This window comes from Buteo buteo, chromosome 20 (genome assembly GCF_964188355.1).
Source record: "Buteo buteo chromosome 20, bButBut1.hap1.1, whole genome shotgun sequence".
Taxonomy (NCBI): Eukaryota; Metazoa; Chordata; class Aves; order Accipitriformes; family Accipitridae; genus Buteo; species Buteo buteo.
The window spans coordinates 21740076-21758324 of NC_134190.1; the positions used below are offsets into that span (position 1 = coordinate 21740076).

The 18249-nt window shown below is 37.3% G+C and overlaps 1 protein-coding gene across 2 annotated transcripts in view; it reads left to right on the forward strand.

The window, feature by feature from the left end:
* CDH12 (cadherin 12) overlaps nucleotides 1-17705 on the forward strand; it is a 155693-nt gene extending 137988 nt beyond the window's left edge. For both annotated transcript variants that reach the window (XM_075052482.1, XM_075052483.1), the window contains 4 exons: nucleotides 5388-5509; nucleotides 7025-7142; nucleotides 12096-12347; nucleotides 17206-17705. In XM_075052482.1, coding sequence (XP_074908583.1) covers nucleotides 5388-5509; nucleotides 7025-7142; nucleotides 12096-12347; nucleotides 17206-17705 — 992 coding nt within the window. The remainder of the gene's footprint in view (nucleotides 1-5387; nucleotides 5510-7024; nucleotides 7143-12095; nucleotides 12348-17205) is intronic.
* Nucleotides 17706-18249: the final 544 nt, after the last annotated feature.

Consider the following 18249-nt stretch of genomic DNA (forward strand, 5'->3'; position numbering starts at 1 on the left):
GGACACTATTGTTACCTAAGTACGTTCAGTTCTCCATGACCTTATCTCATTAAAATAAACAGACTCCAAACTAGCCATATTAAGTTCTGTTACCTAAAGAACTTTATAGCTAAAATACGTATTTTGCTTTATCAGTGTGAGAGAATAACAACAACAAACCCCCCCACCTTTTAGACACATCCTAATGGTCATTCTGCAAATTATCTTTTCTTGAACAGGCCAATTATAAACAAAGGCCACCAGCTTTATCTGCATCAAGTCAGAGAGAAAAATATATTAAAGTAGTTTTGCCATCATTCTCCTTTACGTGGAAAATGATGCAAAGGTCATGGGCAGGCTTGCCTGGACTCCCTGCCTGTGCCTTAGTCCTGGGGCCTTCTAAGTGATTGTTCCCCTTTGTTCTTCTGTAGCTTCAAAATGAAACCCTGTATGAATCACAGATGATGCTTGTGTTACATTTTTTCTCGCAGCCACTAAAGTCTTGAAATAATATTATGACTTTTGAGCTATCAAATTACCTATGAAACAATGGCATAAATGGCATGCAGGTTAGATAGCTAAATATAGCAGCAAGCAATTGATAAATGTAAATGTAGATATGGATGTACCATTTAGACTTTTCTTACAAGCTGATAAATCTGACTATTATTAGCAATAAAGCACCAGAAGTTATAATTTTTAAAGGAATACATTTAAAAAATGAGGCAGAAGAGAATTACCTTGTGTTTACTAGAGTAATCTTTGCTGACGTCACCTACTGTGGAGGCAAAAAAAAAAAAAAAAAAAAGTCTTATTCAAAAGCCTGGTTCTTTGGAAATTTGTAAACGGTTTCATGTCCAGTGTCCTCATTCTGCACTTATTTGACATATAAAAATGTATATATACTGAGATTATTTTTCCCTGAACTTCAGGTCCTACCCCTTCATCCCTGCCTACACCAGACCAGGTGCAGGTTGGCAGCTTGAAGAGAGGCAGAATTTGGACCCTTAGCAAACAGTTAATTATGAAATCTGCTTGTCCTAGGCTTGCTTGTATAAACTTGTATGCTCACAGCCAGGGAAGTCCTACTTACCCAGCAATAACACAGTAAATCTTACATATTGACAGTAGCTGCTGGTTCCACCTAGGGAACTGGGATAAGGGAAGTTATTCTACTCAAGTTATGCAATGACCAACTCTGACCATGTATCATTATACTGTGATTTTTATTTCTCACCCTGAAAAACTTCCAAACATCTGATCTAAACACTGTCTGGGAATCTGTCTCCAAATAGCAGCACAGCTGACTCTTGAGAACATCTCAGAGGCGTACCCAGCATAGAGTGATGGGTAGCCAACTGTTGTATTTAACACAAGACACCATAACTTTATTCTCGCTCTTGTTAGAGAAGTCTGTCCCAAAGTAGAGATCTTTTTAAGTGGGAGCTGGATGATTGTTCTGCTGACACATGGGTGATGACAGATGTGAAGGCAGCTGAATGCAGAAGGTCCCTTACCCATCTGTAGAAATAAAAAAATCATCCTTTATATAGAACAAAGTGCATGAACAGGGAGAGGAATGTTTCAGACTCGCATTTTTTTCCCCCATTTCACTTCCCAATTTCTCCATACTTCTTTTCATTCCCTGACTATATTTCATTGTAGTTTTTTTCTTCTTAGAACTCAACACCCTAGTAGCCTCCACGATTGCTGTTTCTGAACATTTTTAAGCCCACAGACTCCATCCGAACTAATAAATTATACATGGCTTGCGTTCATTTCAAGCACAAAGGCCAGCTGGCACTGAGTAGCCTATTTCTATGCCATTAAACACTTTTACCTTCCAAACAGGGTGCCCATATGTAAATCGATTCCTTGAGAGTGGTCCCTCACCCATACTAACTCCCAGCACATGCATGTGAATTGTCCGCAAGACCACTAGTTGCCCCAGGCTAAGACTGTGCCAAGGGCTGCTGTAAGAACATAATGATATAAAAAAAATCACAGTCCAGTGCTCAAAAAGTTCCCCAGTGTGCTGCTTAATTACCTACTATGGAAATGGTTTTTGCATCTTAGAAAAGAGGAAATAGATAAGATGCATAAGATCTTATTTCTGCTTTCCTGTCCTGAAGACGCTAGTTAAGGTTGAAAATAAATATAAAGTAACCATAATCCTTCCTGTCCAAATCATCTTCCCAACTCCTCTAAGTCTAGGCCTGAATTTTGTAAATATTAAAGAAACCTCAGCTTAAATCTCAAGATAGGGTTTATCTTCTGCTGCATACCATAACTGGGGTTAAGGAATCACCAGTTCTCCTTAATGGTATCTATTTGCTCAGATATCTTGGATTTTCATAAGTCCATTAGTCAAAGTATTTTACATATTTTCTACACCTGTAATATCCTTGAACCATGAAGATGTTAACATGATGGTACTCAAGCAAAAGAAGGAAACAGTGTTGTCACTGTCTTAAAGACAGGAAAACTGCGGAAGGAAGAAGCTAATTAATTTGCCTGTATCTTACAGGCAGAATTGAAACCTGAAATCAGTTTCTTAATTCCTAGGCTAATGATTTAACCAACTTGTCGTCTTCTCTGTGTAATCTTGGTTCAAAAGGCACAAGCAGATGTCTTCAGTGACTCACTCACTGATACCAGCATGCACGTCACTACTGTGCTCACAGGGCTCAAAAAGATTTGATTTTGAGACAGAGAGCAAACAAAACAAAAACCAGAAAATGGAGGTCAAGTCTGCACAGTCGTATTTGAAATGCAATTCATCATCTTCGTTCACATCAAGTATTATAAGTCTTTGTAATTATATATGAATTCAAAGCTGTACACAATCTTCTTGCAGTCTTCCTTTATATGCAGTTAAACTGATACTAGCACAAACCAGAAAGAAAATGAATCACATAAATAAAGTGAAATCCAGAAGTAGGTCCATCTTCTGCTGTAGTAATTCTGTTTACTTTCATATTTGATTTTTGCTGACCATTTATGCAAGGTAAAATTCTACCTTGCTGAAATACTTAGGAAGAAAAGATTTTTGGCCTCTAATGTATCTTTCAAAGAATCATAGAAAATAAATCACAGACCATCAGTGAGAAATAAATGTTAAAAGTATAGTCATATTTGTTTATATTTCCAAAGCATGCTATCCTATCGTGAGTTTGAGGGAAGGCAAAACATCAAATCCCTTTGTTCATTTAAAAAATATACAGTCTCACAGTATGTACACTGTTCCAAATAGCTGAAAAAATCATTTATGTAAGATATTTCAAAAAAATATAGCCTAAAAAGACTTCTTATAGAAACTGATATATTCAATAGAAATTATCAAAATCGGCTAATATCTCCCATGGACATGATGCATAAATTTTGAGTACATTCATTCTTTTACTGGAAAGGCATTGTTAACACATTACCAAAAGGAAACAAAGTAACATCTATGCCTGTACTTTCATGCCAATGCATTAATCTCTGATGTGTTTGGAGAATGTATCCTGAGCTCCTGTTGTTCAGTGTTGTACCTTAAAATAAACACACAAAAACTAAAGGAAAACCTGAGTTACTCCGTGTGAGTTGCTGAGTTCTTCGCAGCGAGTACTGCTAGGAGGGAAGTCTTAAGTTAGGCTGTTTCTGCCAGTATCTGCATGAACTTGACCTACTCAGGGCTTTTCTTATCTTTGTATATACTCAGAGTCAGGGTCCTGCCCTCTACTGACTAAAATAACTTCTTAGGACTTTTTTGTTTCCTATTACACAAAGGAACCAATTCAACTGTGAGCAAGTGATCTAGATTTCTTCTGGCTCTTTGGGCACCTAAAGAATCATTGCTAATTCCCAGCTGCAGGACCAAACTCTGTCTTCATTCATGCTGCACAAGGCTTTTCTCCACAAAGATGTTCTGCAAGTAGGGGTCATGCTGAATTGGAAATGAATGAGGATTCAAAGAGATATTATTAGATATGTTCACTGTTAAATAGATATGTTCATAGGAAGGAACTACAAATATTGTGTGATTTGGGTAGTGAGTTTTGGGGTTGGGTTTTTTTTGTAGATTCCAAGCTGAGTTAATAGGGTGGTCAGTTTATCCACTACTTGTAAACAGGTAAAGCACACTTCTACTTGCAGCTGGTTCTACTTAACTAGGAAAACATTGGGGAATACCTTTTGGCTTTGACAAAGGCCTCTTGAAAACACTATATTTAGTAGTTCCTAAGAACAAGAAAGAAATCATTTACAATTTCTACAGCGCCACTATGAAGAGACTTTGCCCCTTGCTGTGTTAGTTATAAACAACCGAAACGCAAAGGCTTATACAAACTTTGAAGTAAGCAGCTAATGCAAATAATTTGAAGGGTCCATTGATGTCTGAAGATTCAAGAAAACTGTTCCTGTACTTAACCATGACCCCACGCTGTGACTCCTACACCACCCTGAGTCATAGCATAGATTTCTTGAATAGTTAACTGTGTCTGTATAGTGGCTGCCACTTGTCTTAAATGCAAAAGGAGAAAAGAATTATCCTTTTGATTCACCAGCTAAACTGTTTTCTACATATCTGCTATCTCACAAGAGGTCTCAGCGTAAAGTAAAAGAGAATATTGTCTGCTCTGTATTGAATTTGTGTCTCCTTTCTGTCAGACATTGCATTTGCGTTTAAACTTGTTTATAAAATGCATCTAGTGACTGATCTGCATTGGTAGGACAGTGGAAAGAAGCATAATGTAAACTGATTTTTAGCATTTCTTTTGCACAAAAATATTTCCTGCTCACAAATATTTATGCAGTTAAAGAAATATCTGTTACCACATAGCCTAATGGTTTAACCACAAGTGGAATGAATGCTAGCTTTACATATTACACTGCTAAATTTACCACTGACTCTGTCTGGCTTTCAGCAAGATTTTTCTTTATATCTTTCTCTCTTACTTTTCTCCATCTTCTAAATGGGTATGCTCCACTTACCTCCTTAATATCTTGAAGATGTAAACAGTGGCTAAGTAATAAATATTGATTTTCTGCATTCCATTGTGGAAAACAGAATTCAGTTTTAATCACTGGAAGCATTTTCCACATAGTCCATGAAAAGTGATCTGAGAAAAGTTTGCATCTTTAATTACAGGTACAACTTCAAATTCTTTAATTTATGCTCTGATAAACTTAATCATGTTGATTGATTCCTTGCCCCATGAAGAGTAATGGATCAAAGTCTGGTACAAAACGATAAGAAGTTTGCTTCTGATTTCTCCTTAGTACAAATCAGAAATAAATGGAAGTCAAGGGCTTTTAGAAGTCACAGTACTGGGATCAAAACAGTTTATAACAGCTCATGGACGCTGGTGATGACAACAAACATAAATAGTATTCCTTAATGCTTTTCTCCTAAAAATCATTTATAGGTAACCCACTATTAACCAGCAAAGTCAACGTTATAATAAATGTCCTGGATGTCAACGAGTTTCCTCCTGAAATTTCAGTTCCATATGAGACATCTGTCTGTGAAAATGCCAAGGCAGGACAGGTATTTGTAATGCTTGCTATTTTGCTTTTTCTTTCCTTATTATTTATAGCAATAGAAATTTCTGGGTTTGAAAATGACATCATGGTTAGAATGCTTTTACAAATAAAATGCCTGTGTTGGAAATACATTTTAGAATTCTGTTTGTTGACCTTTATGGTCTATTTATGGTCTATTTATTTTTATTATCCTTGATTATACAGGCCTGAGCCACCCTTCACTGTGTATTTAATAGCTATGACAGCAGAAAGAATCCCTTCCTTAAAGACACTTAAGTATAAGGGTAAAACCACAGTGAATAAATGGACACATTTCTGTGTCCTGTTCTGAGAAAAAGAACCCACAACCCTAAAGACAATCCTCTGGAAAGATTGTTTTTATAAGCAGTTTCAAATATATATATATATATAGTATGCAAAACCTATTTCAGATTCAGACTATCACCTTATACCATGAGGGATGCCAGTATTAATAGAGCTGGCCCCAGAAGCTGTTGGCATGTGCTCCTTCTGCACAAAATTTGTGCAATTAAACACAGTGCTGCAAAGCACCAAGGCCAACCATCATACATATTAACAACTAATACTGTTTCCAAGGCAAGGCTTGTAACTTCAGCTGTTTGTTTAACTTTGAGAGTTACTGCCAGCCGTGGAAGGAACATATTCAGCCTGCTGTGTAATCAGTGACTTCTCTTTATGTGTATGTAATACGTAATCAGTCCGTGTGATTTTTTATTGCCTTTATTACAGATTTGTCCATGACTTCAGATGATATTCCTATCTCTTTTTTTTTTTCCGGTATGTTTCAACTAGCTACCGTACATGCCAATTTAACTTATAGTTTATCGGAGACCTTCAGTTTCTTATCCAGGCACTAACAGTAGAAGGGGGAACCTTTTACAGGGAAGGCTGAGACAAGCACTGAGCTGTCACAAATTATAAATATTTAGATCTTTGTTACATTAAAAAAATGCCTTCCTTTTTAAAAGAACAGTGGCAATCCTACTATTTTAACTGCACTGTGCTTATCTGACATCTAGTAGGTAGGACTCTGGGACCCAAAAGTTCCTTTACGCCTAGATGGTGCAGACCTTTCAACCCTCCCTACTTTGTTTCAAGCTGTAAAATTAGGGTGCAGCTTTGTGAAGTACTACAACATGGTCGTAACAGTGATAGTAGCAGATAAAGTGAACTGTCTTTAAGTAATCACTCACCTGAAAACAATCACTAGTATTTGGTACAAAGGACAAATATTAAATACTTCTGCTATGAATGTAGGGTAAATCTTTCTGATTTCCTTCAGATACGTCAAAGCGAGACTTTCTGAGACATCATGAGTTCTCTGGAGGCTAGAGTATTCAGACTTCTTGCCTCCAATGTCCAATATATTAGGGGAATGAGAGTAACCCAGCAGGATTTCACTTTCATTGTTCCATTTGATGTTCCCTTTTGCACTTCTACAACACTGCTTCTTTAGAAGAGTGAACTGACTTCAGAATTAATCTTAATCTGGTTTCAGGTGATACAGACTGTCACTGCAGCAGACAAAGATTTGTCACCAGCTGGGCAAAGGTTTTCCTTCAGACTGTCACCTGAGGCTTCCAACAAACCAAATTTCACAATCCATGACTACAGAAGTAAGTTCCTTACCCGTATCTCTCTTTCAGAGCAGCAGGCTGTGATTGCAATGACAAATATGATTACTTTGTATTATAGTCCTGTCTACAGACTAACTTTTTTATTTGACATTTCTAATTGTTAAACTATCTAGGACATATATTAATATAAATTCAGGTCTTGCACCTTTTCTCATTTTTAGGGGACAGGAATTGTCAGAACACCAAAGGCTGAGATTTCCCTACAGGCCTGCAAAAACACTGCTACCTGTTTTATTTTCTTCCTTTTATCATTCAGTATCTCAGGAAGAGCTCATATGCCAATGCAGGTATACCTTTAAACAAGGCACTATTGCTGCCTTGTTTAAATACTACTACTTTGCTAATTGTTTTCAAAGTACCCAGTTATTGTTCTTTCTGGAGGATTCATAGTCCTGCAGAAGAATTAGTTCTAAATATGGACAGAGCTGCTGCAGTATAACATCCCACAACACTCTTAATAATTTATAGATTTATATAATTAACATTTCTGATTTTCCCCCAATTTTTGTCATAAATGATCATCTTTTTGTTTTTCTTTTTCACTTGAATGGTTTTGATAAATGGCAAAAAACAACCCAAGATGAAAAAAATTATCTTTGTTTTCTGTCGTAAACATCTTCAAGCATGTAGTCTTGTGGATGAACACAGCTAAAACATCATAATAAACTGTAGTAAATTTTCACCACTGATTATGTTGATCAAATATGGAAAAAAAATTAACAATGAGTTTATCAGCTATTAGGTGATCTTTAACGAACTGTGATAGGATAAGCTTTTCATAAAAAAGGGTTTACATTACTCTGCAAAGAACACCTAAAGCCATCCAATAAAGTTCAGTAACATTCCTTTGCCAATTTAACTATGTAGGTTATAAGTATTACTTTTAAGAAAAAGTATATAATACTTATTTTTAAATGTTATTAATTATATTCATTATTTTTTTTAATTTACATTTGAGACTATACTGACTATGATGTAAAGGTTCCTTTTGTGAGAATTAAGTAACCCCAGCCCTAAAAAGGGCTAGAAATGGATAATACACAGAATGAAAATAGTTGCAGAGGCCACTTATTTAGTCTTTTAAAAAACCATGTAAGTATATGACTCACATTATTTTTGAAGCCATGAACTTTTGTCAATTTGAGGTGATACAAAATTAAAGCCAACAAAGTAAGTACAACTATTAATCATGGAGACCTTTATCATTAAGAAAGTTCAGGAAGAAATAAGTTTGAAACAGCAGAAAAATAAACTGTACTTATTTTCTCTTTTTATATAGCTCCTCTGTGAAGATGACAAGACAAAAATGCTTTATTCCCAAACTTACTAGTGACTTTCATCTTAGTATGTCATAGATAGCTAAAAACATTTTACAGATGAGCGAAGAATTTGGCTTAATGACTTGTAAATACAGTACACAGTGAAACCATAATAATTCATAATGTTGCAGACATGACTAATAGTAACCTATGAAACCAAAAATATGTAGATCAGGATTTTATCAGAGGCCATTCAAATAGTTTTCTTGAGACAGACCGCTCAATGAATATGAAGGACAACCTTACAATGCATTCAAGTCCCCTCACTTCTGTTCTTGGAAGATTAGGTCATTACTCTTCTCCAGAAGTGCTTAGTCTAAACAGTTTGGTTTTAACAGCTACTAGAATTTAAATCATTGTGGCATTTCAAGATCTAACTATATATTGCCAAGCGAGATTTAAATGTTTTACATCTGTGTCCCACTGGACTTAAAATTCTGGGCAATGCTTAAGTTTGCTTCCCCTTAATGCTGCATTGTAATTTCTGTTATTTTCTGTTCACTACTTAGCTGTTGGTAGTATTTGCTTGGAAAACTCAGCATGATGAACTTTGTTACTGATTATAATTAAAAAGGAAAAAAAATGTTCTGTATATCTTAAAAGAAGGAAAATATACTTCTTTAGAGCTTCCTTATATTTGACATGAATTATTTTTATTTTTTCACTTTTCAACACATTTGAAGGCCCATATGGGTAATACCTTCATAGTTACGTTGTCTTCTAACACGATTACTGTGTATTTCTAAATACCTTTGCTCTATTGGTCAAGATTTCTTTAAACTAAGAGCTTTAATTTCTTTCTTTCTGTCCATTTACTAAAATATCCTGTAATTTCACCAAGATGTAATTTTTTCAAATAATTACAAACTATTGTTTTAAATGTAAGCCTTCCAATTCATCTCAGGTCATTTTAACATATTTAATTCCTCAAAAGAATCTTTACACTTAAAAAGGGTATACCATAATTAAACTCAATGACCTTTCTCATTTGCAGCTTTTGTGAAGTGTGCTTAGAATATGAGTTTGGTGAGGAAATTGCTCAAATATTATTAGATAATTAAATTTTGCTGTTTAAACCAGTGATGTTGACAGCAAGATTACTTTGGATCTCAGTAGTCTGTTAATAAACTTTCTCTACTGTATAAAACCAAATGCAGTATTCCCATAAAAGATGGAATTAGAAACCACCAAGCCACACAGCTTCTCATGCATAAATGTTTGTGTGTGCATGTACCTATATACACACTCTTAAAAGCATTTCTTAACACTTACTAAAAAAGAAGAAAGAATTACGCTATTTATTGAAACATAAGGAAGAAAAAAAAGGCTTTTGTGGAACATTTTCCAACCATAAAAGACTTTTTCATTGTTGATGATTTTACAGAGCTATTAGAAAAATCTGTCCAAACAGAAACTCTGTACAATATTTTCAATATCTTCTGCTTTTTACTTGCCAAAAAGGTGGAAGGTCTACTCTGCACACAATTTAGAGGTATAATAACACAACCTTATTTTCCCTACATAAACTTTTTAAAAACATAAATACCATTATCTTTTGAGTTAGCAATTATGTTAGTACCAAGCAAGTACTTTGTGAAAGGAATTTTGATTTTTTTTGAGGAAACAGTCTTGTTCACTGTGTTACAATTAACGCTTTTACAAGTGGAGGTGTCATTTAACATTTTAAACACATAAAGAAGCCCAATAACCAGTGCTATACTATACAGCTGAAAATCATGGGTGGTGTGATATTACAGCAGGTGTAATATGTTTGTAGTGCACCCAAGAGAATAAACTTTTCCAGGTTCCATACTTCCTCAGAATATAACCTAATGAGGACAGAAGCAAGACAGAAGCTCGAGGTTGCCATGTGGAGTCTCTAGAAAAATAAACACAGGGAAATGTTATGTTTCTAGACTATGCCTTCAGCAGCGCTGAGACCAACCCACTAGCTGTGAACAGAAGCGAAAGGCCCTGGCAGAGCTGGAGTGCTTCCAGCTGAACTGCCCACCCCCCTCGTTCCACTTTGCTGGCCTCACTCTGCTCTGTGGAGTGCTGCTTCCCTGCTGAGAACACTCAGTTGCTCATGTAAGAGAGAATTTTCCTTCTCCCCAGACTGTCACACGCATCCTGAAAATGAATTTATTGCCAACAGACCAAAGAACCAGAAGCTGTCTCAGCTCCAGGCTGCTCTGTGTAGAGTTCAAACACGTGCCTGTGTCCATATTTTCAAAAGGAGCTTGAACAACTGAAAGGGGTTGTAGAAGAGTAACAAAAATTGTTCAAAGACTTAAGAGCTTGATCTGCTTGATTCTTCTAAAAGGAGAATGGAAAGTCATTTGGTTGCATTGTAACAGGTACTGAAGTGATCTTCAACATTGCAATTAGAAGAAAAAAAAAGGAATAGAAATAATTCTATTAATAGAAATAAGAATAGAAATAAGATTAAGCTGTATGATTTCAAATTAGATCTAAAACTCTGTACAGTGCAGATTAATCATAGAGAGAAAGAACAAGCTGAAGATGGAAGTTGGTTTGATTCAAACAATTTTTACACATTTTTCTTTTTCAAAACTAAATGTCACTGAACTTGATGTGTCCATGTGCCACATCCAAGTTTGATAAAAAGGGGACTTCTGCAATAAGCATTTTATCAGTTGAGTGCTTTTTCAATAGTGTCTGATCATAACATATGTGGTTTTGGATATTTAGGGTTCCTTCTTATTTTCCTTAATCAGAACTGCACACAAGTATTTGAGTGTTGAATTCAGAGCCCTTAATACTTCTACGTAGTGACAAAACCAAGAAGGGATGAAAGTCATAACGTGGACAGCAAGAGACCTCTTCTAAAGATACAGTAAAGCACATGGGTGAGATGGCAAAACGGTGACAGCTGCAGGCTGCCTTCATTCAGATCTGTCAGCTAATTAATTCCCTGTTAATTTCATTTGGGTTTTGCTTTCAATGTAATTCTTTTATTCTGTACATCATTTCCTTGCTACTCTGATTCAAGAAAAGCAGCAATAACTGAGTATCTACTGGGAAGAAATGACAAAACATAACTTCTAGGAGTTCTGAACACATTCATTGATGGAAAATATGGTGATTATAAAGTACTCAGTTCATTTGTGTACTTATTTCTAAAGGGGCAGGAAAGTTGAAGGGGATTTGCACTTTGTCCAGGTATATTACTTTCAGTTTTAAAAGGAAATTGATTAATTAATAGAGACTTGATTCTAAATTCATGTGCAATTAAAGTCCTTTGGACCACAGGCTTGGAATGTGAGGAGATAAGGAGAAAAGAAAAACTGAAAACCCCTCCTAATCTAATACCTGTAATGCTTTTTTTAATTATTATTTATGTTGTCTTTGAAATTTTAGCTGTCAATGTAACAACTTTACAAGAAATGGAATATTATTTAACACTCTGCAAAAATAGCTGTACCAGTCAGAATACAATACCTTTTGTAATGATAAAACAAGGCAATTACATAAAGCATGTCACTGAGTTTCAAAAATGGAATAGCTGCCTATTACTAAAGGTGATACAAACTACAACGGTGAATTGAAGTACACAATAAAAATCCTGTAATGACCGCGTTGTGTTTTACAGACAACACAGCTGGGATTGAAGCCAGGAGAAATGGTTACAGCAGAAGGCAGCAAGAGCTGTACTTTCTTCCAGTAGTAATAGAAGATAGCAGTTACCCTGTCCAGAGCAGCACAAACACAATGACTATCCGTGTTTGCAGATGTGATTCTGATGGTACCATCCTGTCCTGCAATGTGGAAGCAATCTTCTTACCAGTAGGCCTCAGCACAGGAGCGCTGATTGCAATCTTGCTGTGTATTGTTATACTTCTAGGTTAGTTCTCCTGAAACCACATGAAGTGCATTACTCTGATTATTCACCTGTGAATTAATTTGTGGTGTTATTAGCTTCATCTGTTGTTTAACAACAGCCTTTGAAAATGTGCGGCAGTTTATGAGAATTTTTATGCTTCTATGTTTCTAGAAAAGCATCCAAAAGCACTGACCATGACTGTGAACCTGCTAACACCTACATATTTTCTTATTGTATGAAGAGAACCAGCTTTCAGTGGAATCCAAACCATATTTTTTTTCTCTGAAACAGTTTTTTTAAATACCTTTCTTGAGAATTAATATTTTTAGATTATTACTAAGGTAGACAAGTCCTACTGACAGTAACAGCAGTAAGGATTTAATAAGGGCCTTTCTTTAATTCTTCATGCCAACTTGGGCAAAAGGAGAACGAAGCAATGAAAGAGGAGAAAATAATTGTAATGTAGACTGTGGCTGGCTAGATCCATGTAAAACTTTACAGGAACATTTTAATTTCAGGCAGGCATGGATTGCATAAGGTGGTGTTGTCATTTGATTGACATTGTATTTAAATATTGCCTTACTTACAGCAGGTCCAAAGCAGTCAATACTTATGTACATCCTATTTATGATATAGCCTTAATGAACTGATAACAAAATCAGACCACCTTTGTACCTTACACAGGCACAATGTGGGCTGCAGAAAGCAGACTGATTCTTACAGGTGCTAGTCTATGCCTCTTCTTGATACTAGTGGGCTTCCTAGACCTCATGCTGCTCCTTATGTAGGTCTAGTGCATAGGCAAAAATAGATGCAGATACAGAATATAACATATGGATATCTCCTTGCATTTGCTTAATATAGTAATTTACCACTTAAGTAAATTACTACAGGCTCAGGGTTACATAAATAGCATCTGAGTAGCAAAAATGAGAAAAAAAGGGGGAAAAGTCAGAATTTCTGTTCTGTGTAAAAATTTTATGTTGTAAGAAAAAATATTGTTTCGAATCAGAATGAGAATGGCAAATGGTCATACCTCCCATGGAATAGGAATTAATAACAAATACACCCATTGTGAAGAATTTAAAAAAAAACAAACCAGAACAATCTTAGGTCAATTTTTCAGAAGCAAGAAGAATGCTGTCTCCTTTACCACAATTCATTGGGACTGCTTTTTTGCTTTTAGGGGTTTCCTGAGTAAAAGCAGCCAGGAGTGAGCCTTAGCATCAAAGAAATTCCATTATGAAAAAAAGCTTTAACTTATTTTCACGTGAAGAGATAAGTCAATTAGAGCTCTGTCTTAAGGCAGGACTCCCAGGATATCTAATCTCCCTGTTACAGAGCAAAGTGACTAGAAGCCCTAAACACATAGCTGTAGCAAAGCCTTTCAAGTTGCCACCTTTGTGTCCAGTAATCTGGACAGTGTGAACTATGCAGCAGAGAGCTTCGTGCTTTTAGTACAGAGATCATTTACAATGGCAGACTATCTGGGGAAGCAGGAATACCTGAAGTCTGAATTTCCTCCAGTTTTGCTAGGTGATCATAGAAGCCTTCAACAGAACTATGTTTATGTTTCCCTAATGGTTTGTTGAAATAAATACCATTTTTATTCTAAAACCCCAGCATATTCAATCAAAAATAATTGTGTCAAAGAACTCCTTACCAGCTCTGCTGCTGATTGATGCTCTTGGTGTATACAAAACTAATGAAGCTATTTTAATTCCTGCTTTGCACAGAATGCCAGACTGAATTACTGAGATTATGGTTGGAGAAGAGGTTTTGGTCCCTTAATAACTCCCTTCATTCCAATCAGCCTGGCAATACTACCCAGAAAAACTAATGTATAAATAATGAGATATCCAGTGCTGTGTGTAACCTAAAAGAATGGTGTTTATCTTATATCCAGACTTTCTCCTTACTATTCCATTGATCAATTTAAAAAATGCTTTTGGATTTTCATTTCTTGCTGTGAACCTGGCCTGACACAGAGTCATTAAAATTGTAGTAGAAGTCATTCTTGTCGAACTCATTTCTACACAAAAGACAGTCAACATATTACCAGAATCAGAAGTTATTTTAGGCCACACAAGCCTGACCATGAATTTATAATCATTGCAACTCCTGTATTCATTATTGTGTTACTTCACCAACAGCACTTAGAACACTGTCATTTCTACTAAAGGCAGTTGGGGAATTAAAAATAACAAAACGACCAGTTTACTACAAGCAGACTTTGCATTCAATGAAGTATATCTCCAAAGACAAACTATTGAAAAAAAACCCCACAGGCTGATTGCCATTGAGTTGCCATTTGGAATAAAACACAGTTTGTAACATTTTGTATTATATAGAATCACAAAAGCGCAGCTGCAAGGCACTTCTGAAGACCATCTGGTCCAACTTCCCTGCTTACAGCAGAGTCAGTTAGAGCAGGTTGCTCAGTATCCAGCTGGCTTTTAAATATCTCCAAGGACAGATACACCACAACTTCTCTGGGCAACATGATCCAATGCTTGACCCTACTGACAGTAAAGAAGCTTTTTTTTCTTATGTTTTAATGGAATTTCCTGCATTTCAGTTTGTGCCCATTGCCTCTTGTCCTGTCGCTGGGCATCTTCTTTATTTCCATCCATCAGGTATTTATACACATTGGTAAGATCCCCTGAGACTTCTCTTCTCTGGGCTGAACAGTCCCAGCTCTCTCAGCCTCTCCTCGTATGGCAGATGTTCCTATCCCCTAATCATCTTTGTGGCTCTGCACTGGACTCACTCCAGCAAGTCCCTGTCTGTCTTGTATTGAGGAGCCCAGAACTGGACACAGAACTCCAAGTGTGTCTGACTAAGGCTGCACAGAGGGGAATGATCACCTCCCTAGACCTGCTGAGAACAATCTTCCTAATGCAACCCCAAATGCTGTTGGCCGCCTTTGCCACCAAGGCACATTGCTGGCTTATGGTGAACTTGTTGTTCACCAGGACTCTAGGTCTTCCTATCAAGCTGCTTTCCAGCCAGTCAGCCAACAGCATCTACAGTATACGGTAATTCCTCTCCACATGTGGGACTTGGCATTTCCCGCTGTTGAACTTCATGGGGTTCCTGTTGGCCGGTTCCTGCAGCCTGGTGAAGTCCCTCTGAATGGTGGTGCAACCCCTGTTTTGTATCACCTGCAAACTTGCTGAGGGTGCACTCAATCCCATGATCCAGGTCATTTATGAAGATGTTAAATAAAACTGATCCCAGTATCGACTCCTGGGGTACACCACTAGTGGCTGGCCTCCAGCTGGGCTTTGGGCTGTTGATCACAACCCTTACAGCCTGGCAGTTTGGCCAGCTTTGCAATGCACCTCACTGTCTACTTGTCTAGTCCACACTTACTCAGTTTTTCTGAGAAGGTTGTTACGGGAGACAGTGTCAAAAGCTTTGCTAAAGTTAGGATAAAAATAATGCACTTTTCTCCTTTAATCCACCACTCACCTCATTGTAGAAGGCTATCAGGTGAGTTAAGCACAATTTCACCCTCATACATCCATGTTGACTGCTCCTGATCCCCTTCCTGTTCTTGATGGGTTTGAAAATGGTTTCCAGAATTATTTGCTCCATCACTTTCCTCAGGATCAAGGTGAGGCTGACTGGCCTGTAGTTCCCTAGCTCATTCTTCTTACCCTTCTTGAAGATAGGAATGACGCTTACTCCAGTCCTCAGGAACTTCTCCTAGTCCCCATGACCTTTCAAAAATTATCACAAATAGCCTCACAATGACATCTCTAATCTCCCTCACCACCCGTGTGCATCCCATCAGGTCCCATGTCCTTGTGTGAGTCCAGTTTGTTTAAGTGTTCCCTACCCTGATCCTCTTCCACCAAGGATAAGTCTTTCTTGTTCCAGACCCAGAGGACCTGGGATTCCTGAAGGACAACCTTACCAATAAAGACAGAGGCAAAGAAGCCGTTGAGTAGGTTGGCCTTTTCTGTGTCCTTTGTCAACAGGTCCCCTGCCCCGTTCAGCAGTGGGGCCACATTTTCCCTACTTCTTCTTTTGCTGCTGTCGTATTTGTACAAGCGCTTCTTGTTGCCTTTCATGTCCCTCATGAGATTCAACGGCAGATGGTCTTTGACTTTCCTAACCGCATCCCTGCATGTTCAGACAGTCACTGTGTATTTCTCCTGATTCACCTGTCTCTGTTTTCACCTCTAACATGCCTCTTTTTTATCTCTGAGTTTAGTCAGGAGCTCCTTATTCATCCATGCAGGCCTCCTGCTGCCTTTGCTTGATTTCATGCTCATCAGGATGGACCACTGTTGAGGTTGGAGGAGGCGATACTTGAAATTCAACCAGCTCTCCTGGACCCCTTTTCTCTCCAGAACAATATCACATGGGATTTTTCAAAGCAGATCCCTGAAGAGGCCAAAGTGTGCTGTATAAATAGCTGAAGTAGGATTATTTTTTCTCCATTTCAAAGATTCCAAATAATTATTTTCTCTTTAATAGTGTGAGGGTTTTTTTCTCTGCAGTGTGGAAACTTGTGGATTTTTCTCTCTTTTGCTATGGAAAACATTTTTAGAAAATAATCTGTCTTTCTGAACTAAAAAGCTGAAGTCCTGTCCAATTCTATTTGTTCGCAAAGCAGGCCAGCAGGAAAATTATTTGTTACTTCCTTCAGCAGCACAGCAAGCACTAAGGAGTTAGAGTCATACATCAAACAGTAAATGACTTTTCATTGACTAGAGCGTGCTTTTTTAAAAGAATAGTAGGAGCATATCTTCTAAGGAAAAAAGTCCCTTTGATTGCTTGCAACTTTCAAAGGAAGAGACAATGATATGTTATGAGAGTACCAAATTATTTCTGTGCATGTCTTAACTTCAGTTTTCTCTCATTACAGTCATTGTGGTACTGTATGTAGCACTACGGAGGCAGAAGAAAAAGGACACCCTGATGACCTCTAAAGAAGACATCAGAGACAACGTTATCCATTATGATGATGAAGGAGGTGGAGAAGAGGACACCCAGGCTTTCGACATAGGTGCCCTGAGGAATCCCAAAGTGATTGAAGATAACAAAATACGCAGAGACATAAAACCAGACACCTTGCGTTTTCCGCGTCAGAGACCACCAGTGGAAGATAACACAGACATAAGAGATTTCATTAATCAAAGGCTGCAGGAAAATGATGTAGATCCAACTGCACCCCCTTATGACTCCTTGGCAACCTATGCTTATGAAGGAAATGGATCTGTTGCAGAGTCTCTCAGCTCTATAGACTCCCTAACTACAGAGGCAGACCAGGATTATGACTATCTGAGTGACTGGGGACCTCGCTTTAAGATCTTGGCAGATATGTTTGGAGAAGAGGAAAGTTATAATCCTGACAAAGTCACTTAAGTACACCTACAACAGTGAAGTAAAAAGAAAAGTAAACCAACAACAAATGTAAAAGATAAACCTAAGCTTTATAATAGGACAGGATTCCTTTGATTATAAAAGACAGCAACTGTTTCCAGCAAGTTACTACATTTATCATACTGTCAGTTTTGGTTTGATCTGCGAAGGAAAGATAAATCCTGTAATATACACAGGTTTTTGTTGTTATTTTGTTACTCTGGAATTACACTGAGACAAGCTCAGGCCTACAAGGTACAGTTTACTGATCTGACTTAGAAAGAAGATAGCTTTCTGGCATCATGGTGGAAGAGTGGTAGCTTTTTCGTAATTCCACTAAAGTGCCTATTGAAACTTTTATCATTTAAATGGTAAAGAGTCTGCTGTGATGGTGTTACAAAACTGAATGGTAAATTGGACAAGAACTTCAAGACAAGAAGCAATAGCAACATGCTGACTTCTTTTAGAACAAAAAAAGAGATCACTTCCTGGAGTATATCTAATGACTAAAACTAAGGGGGGCGGGGTGTACGTTGCGTTTGCGGGT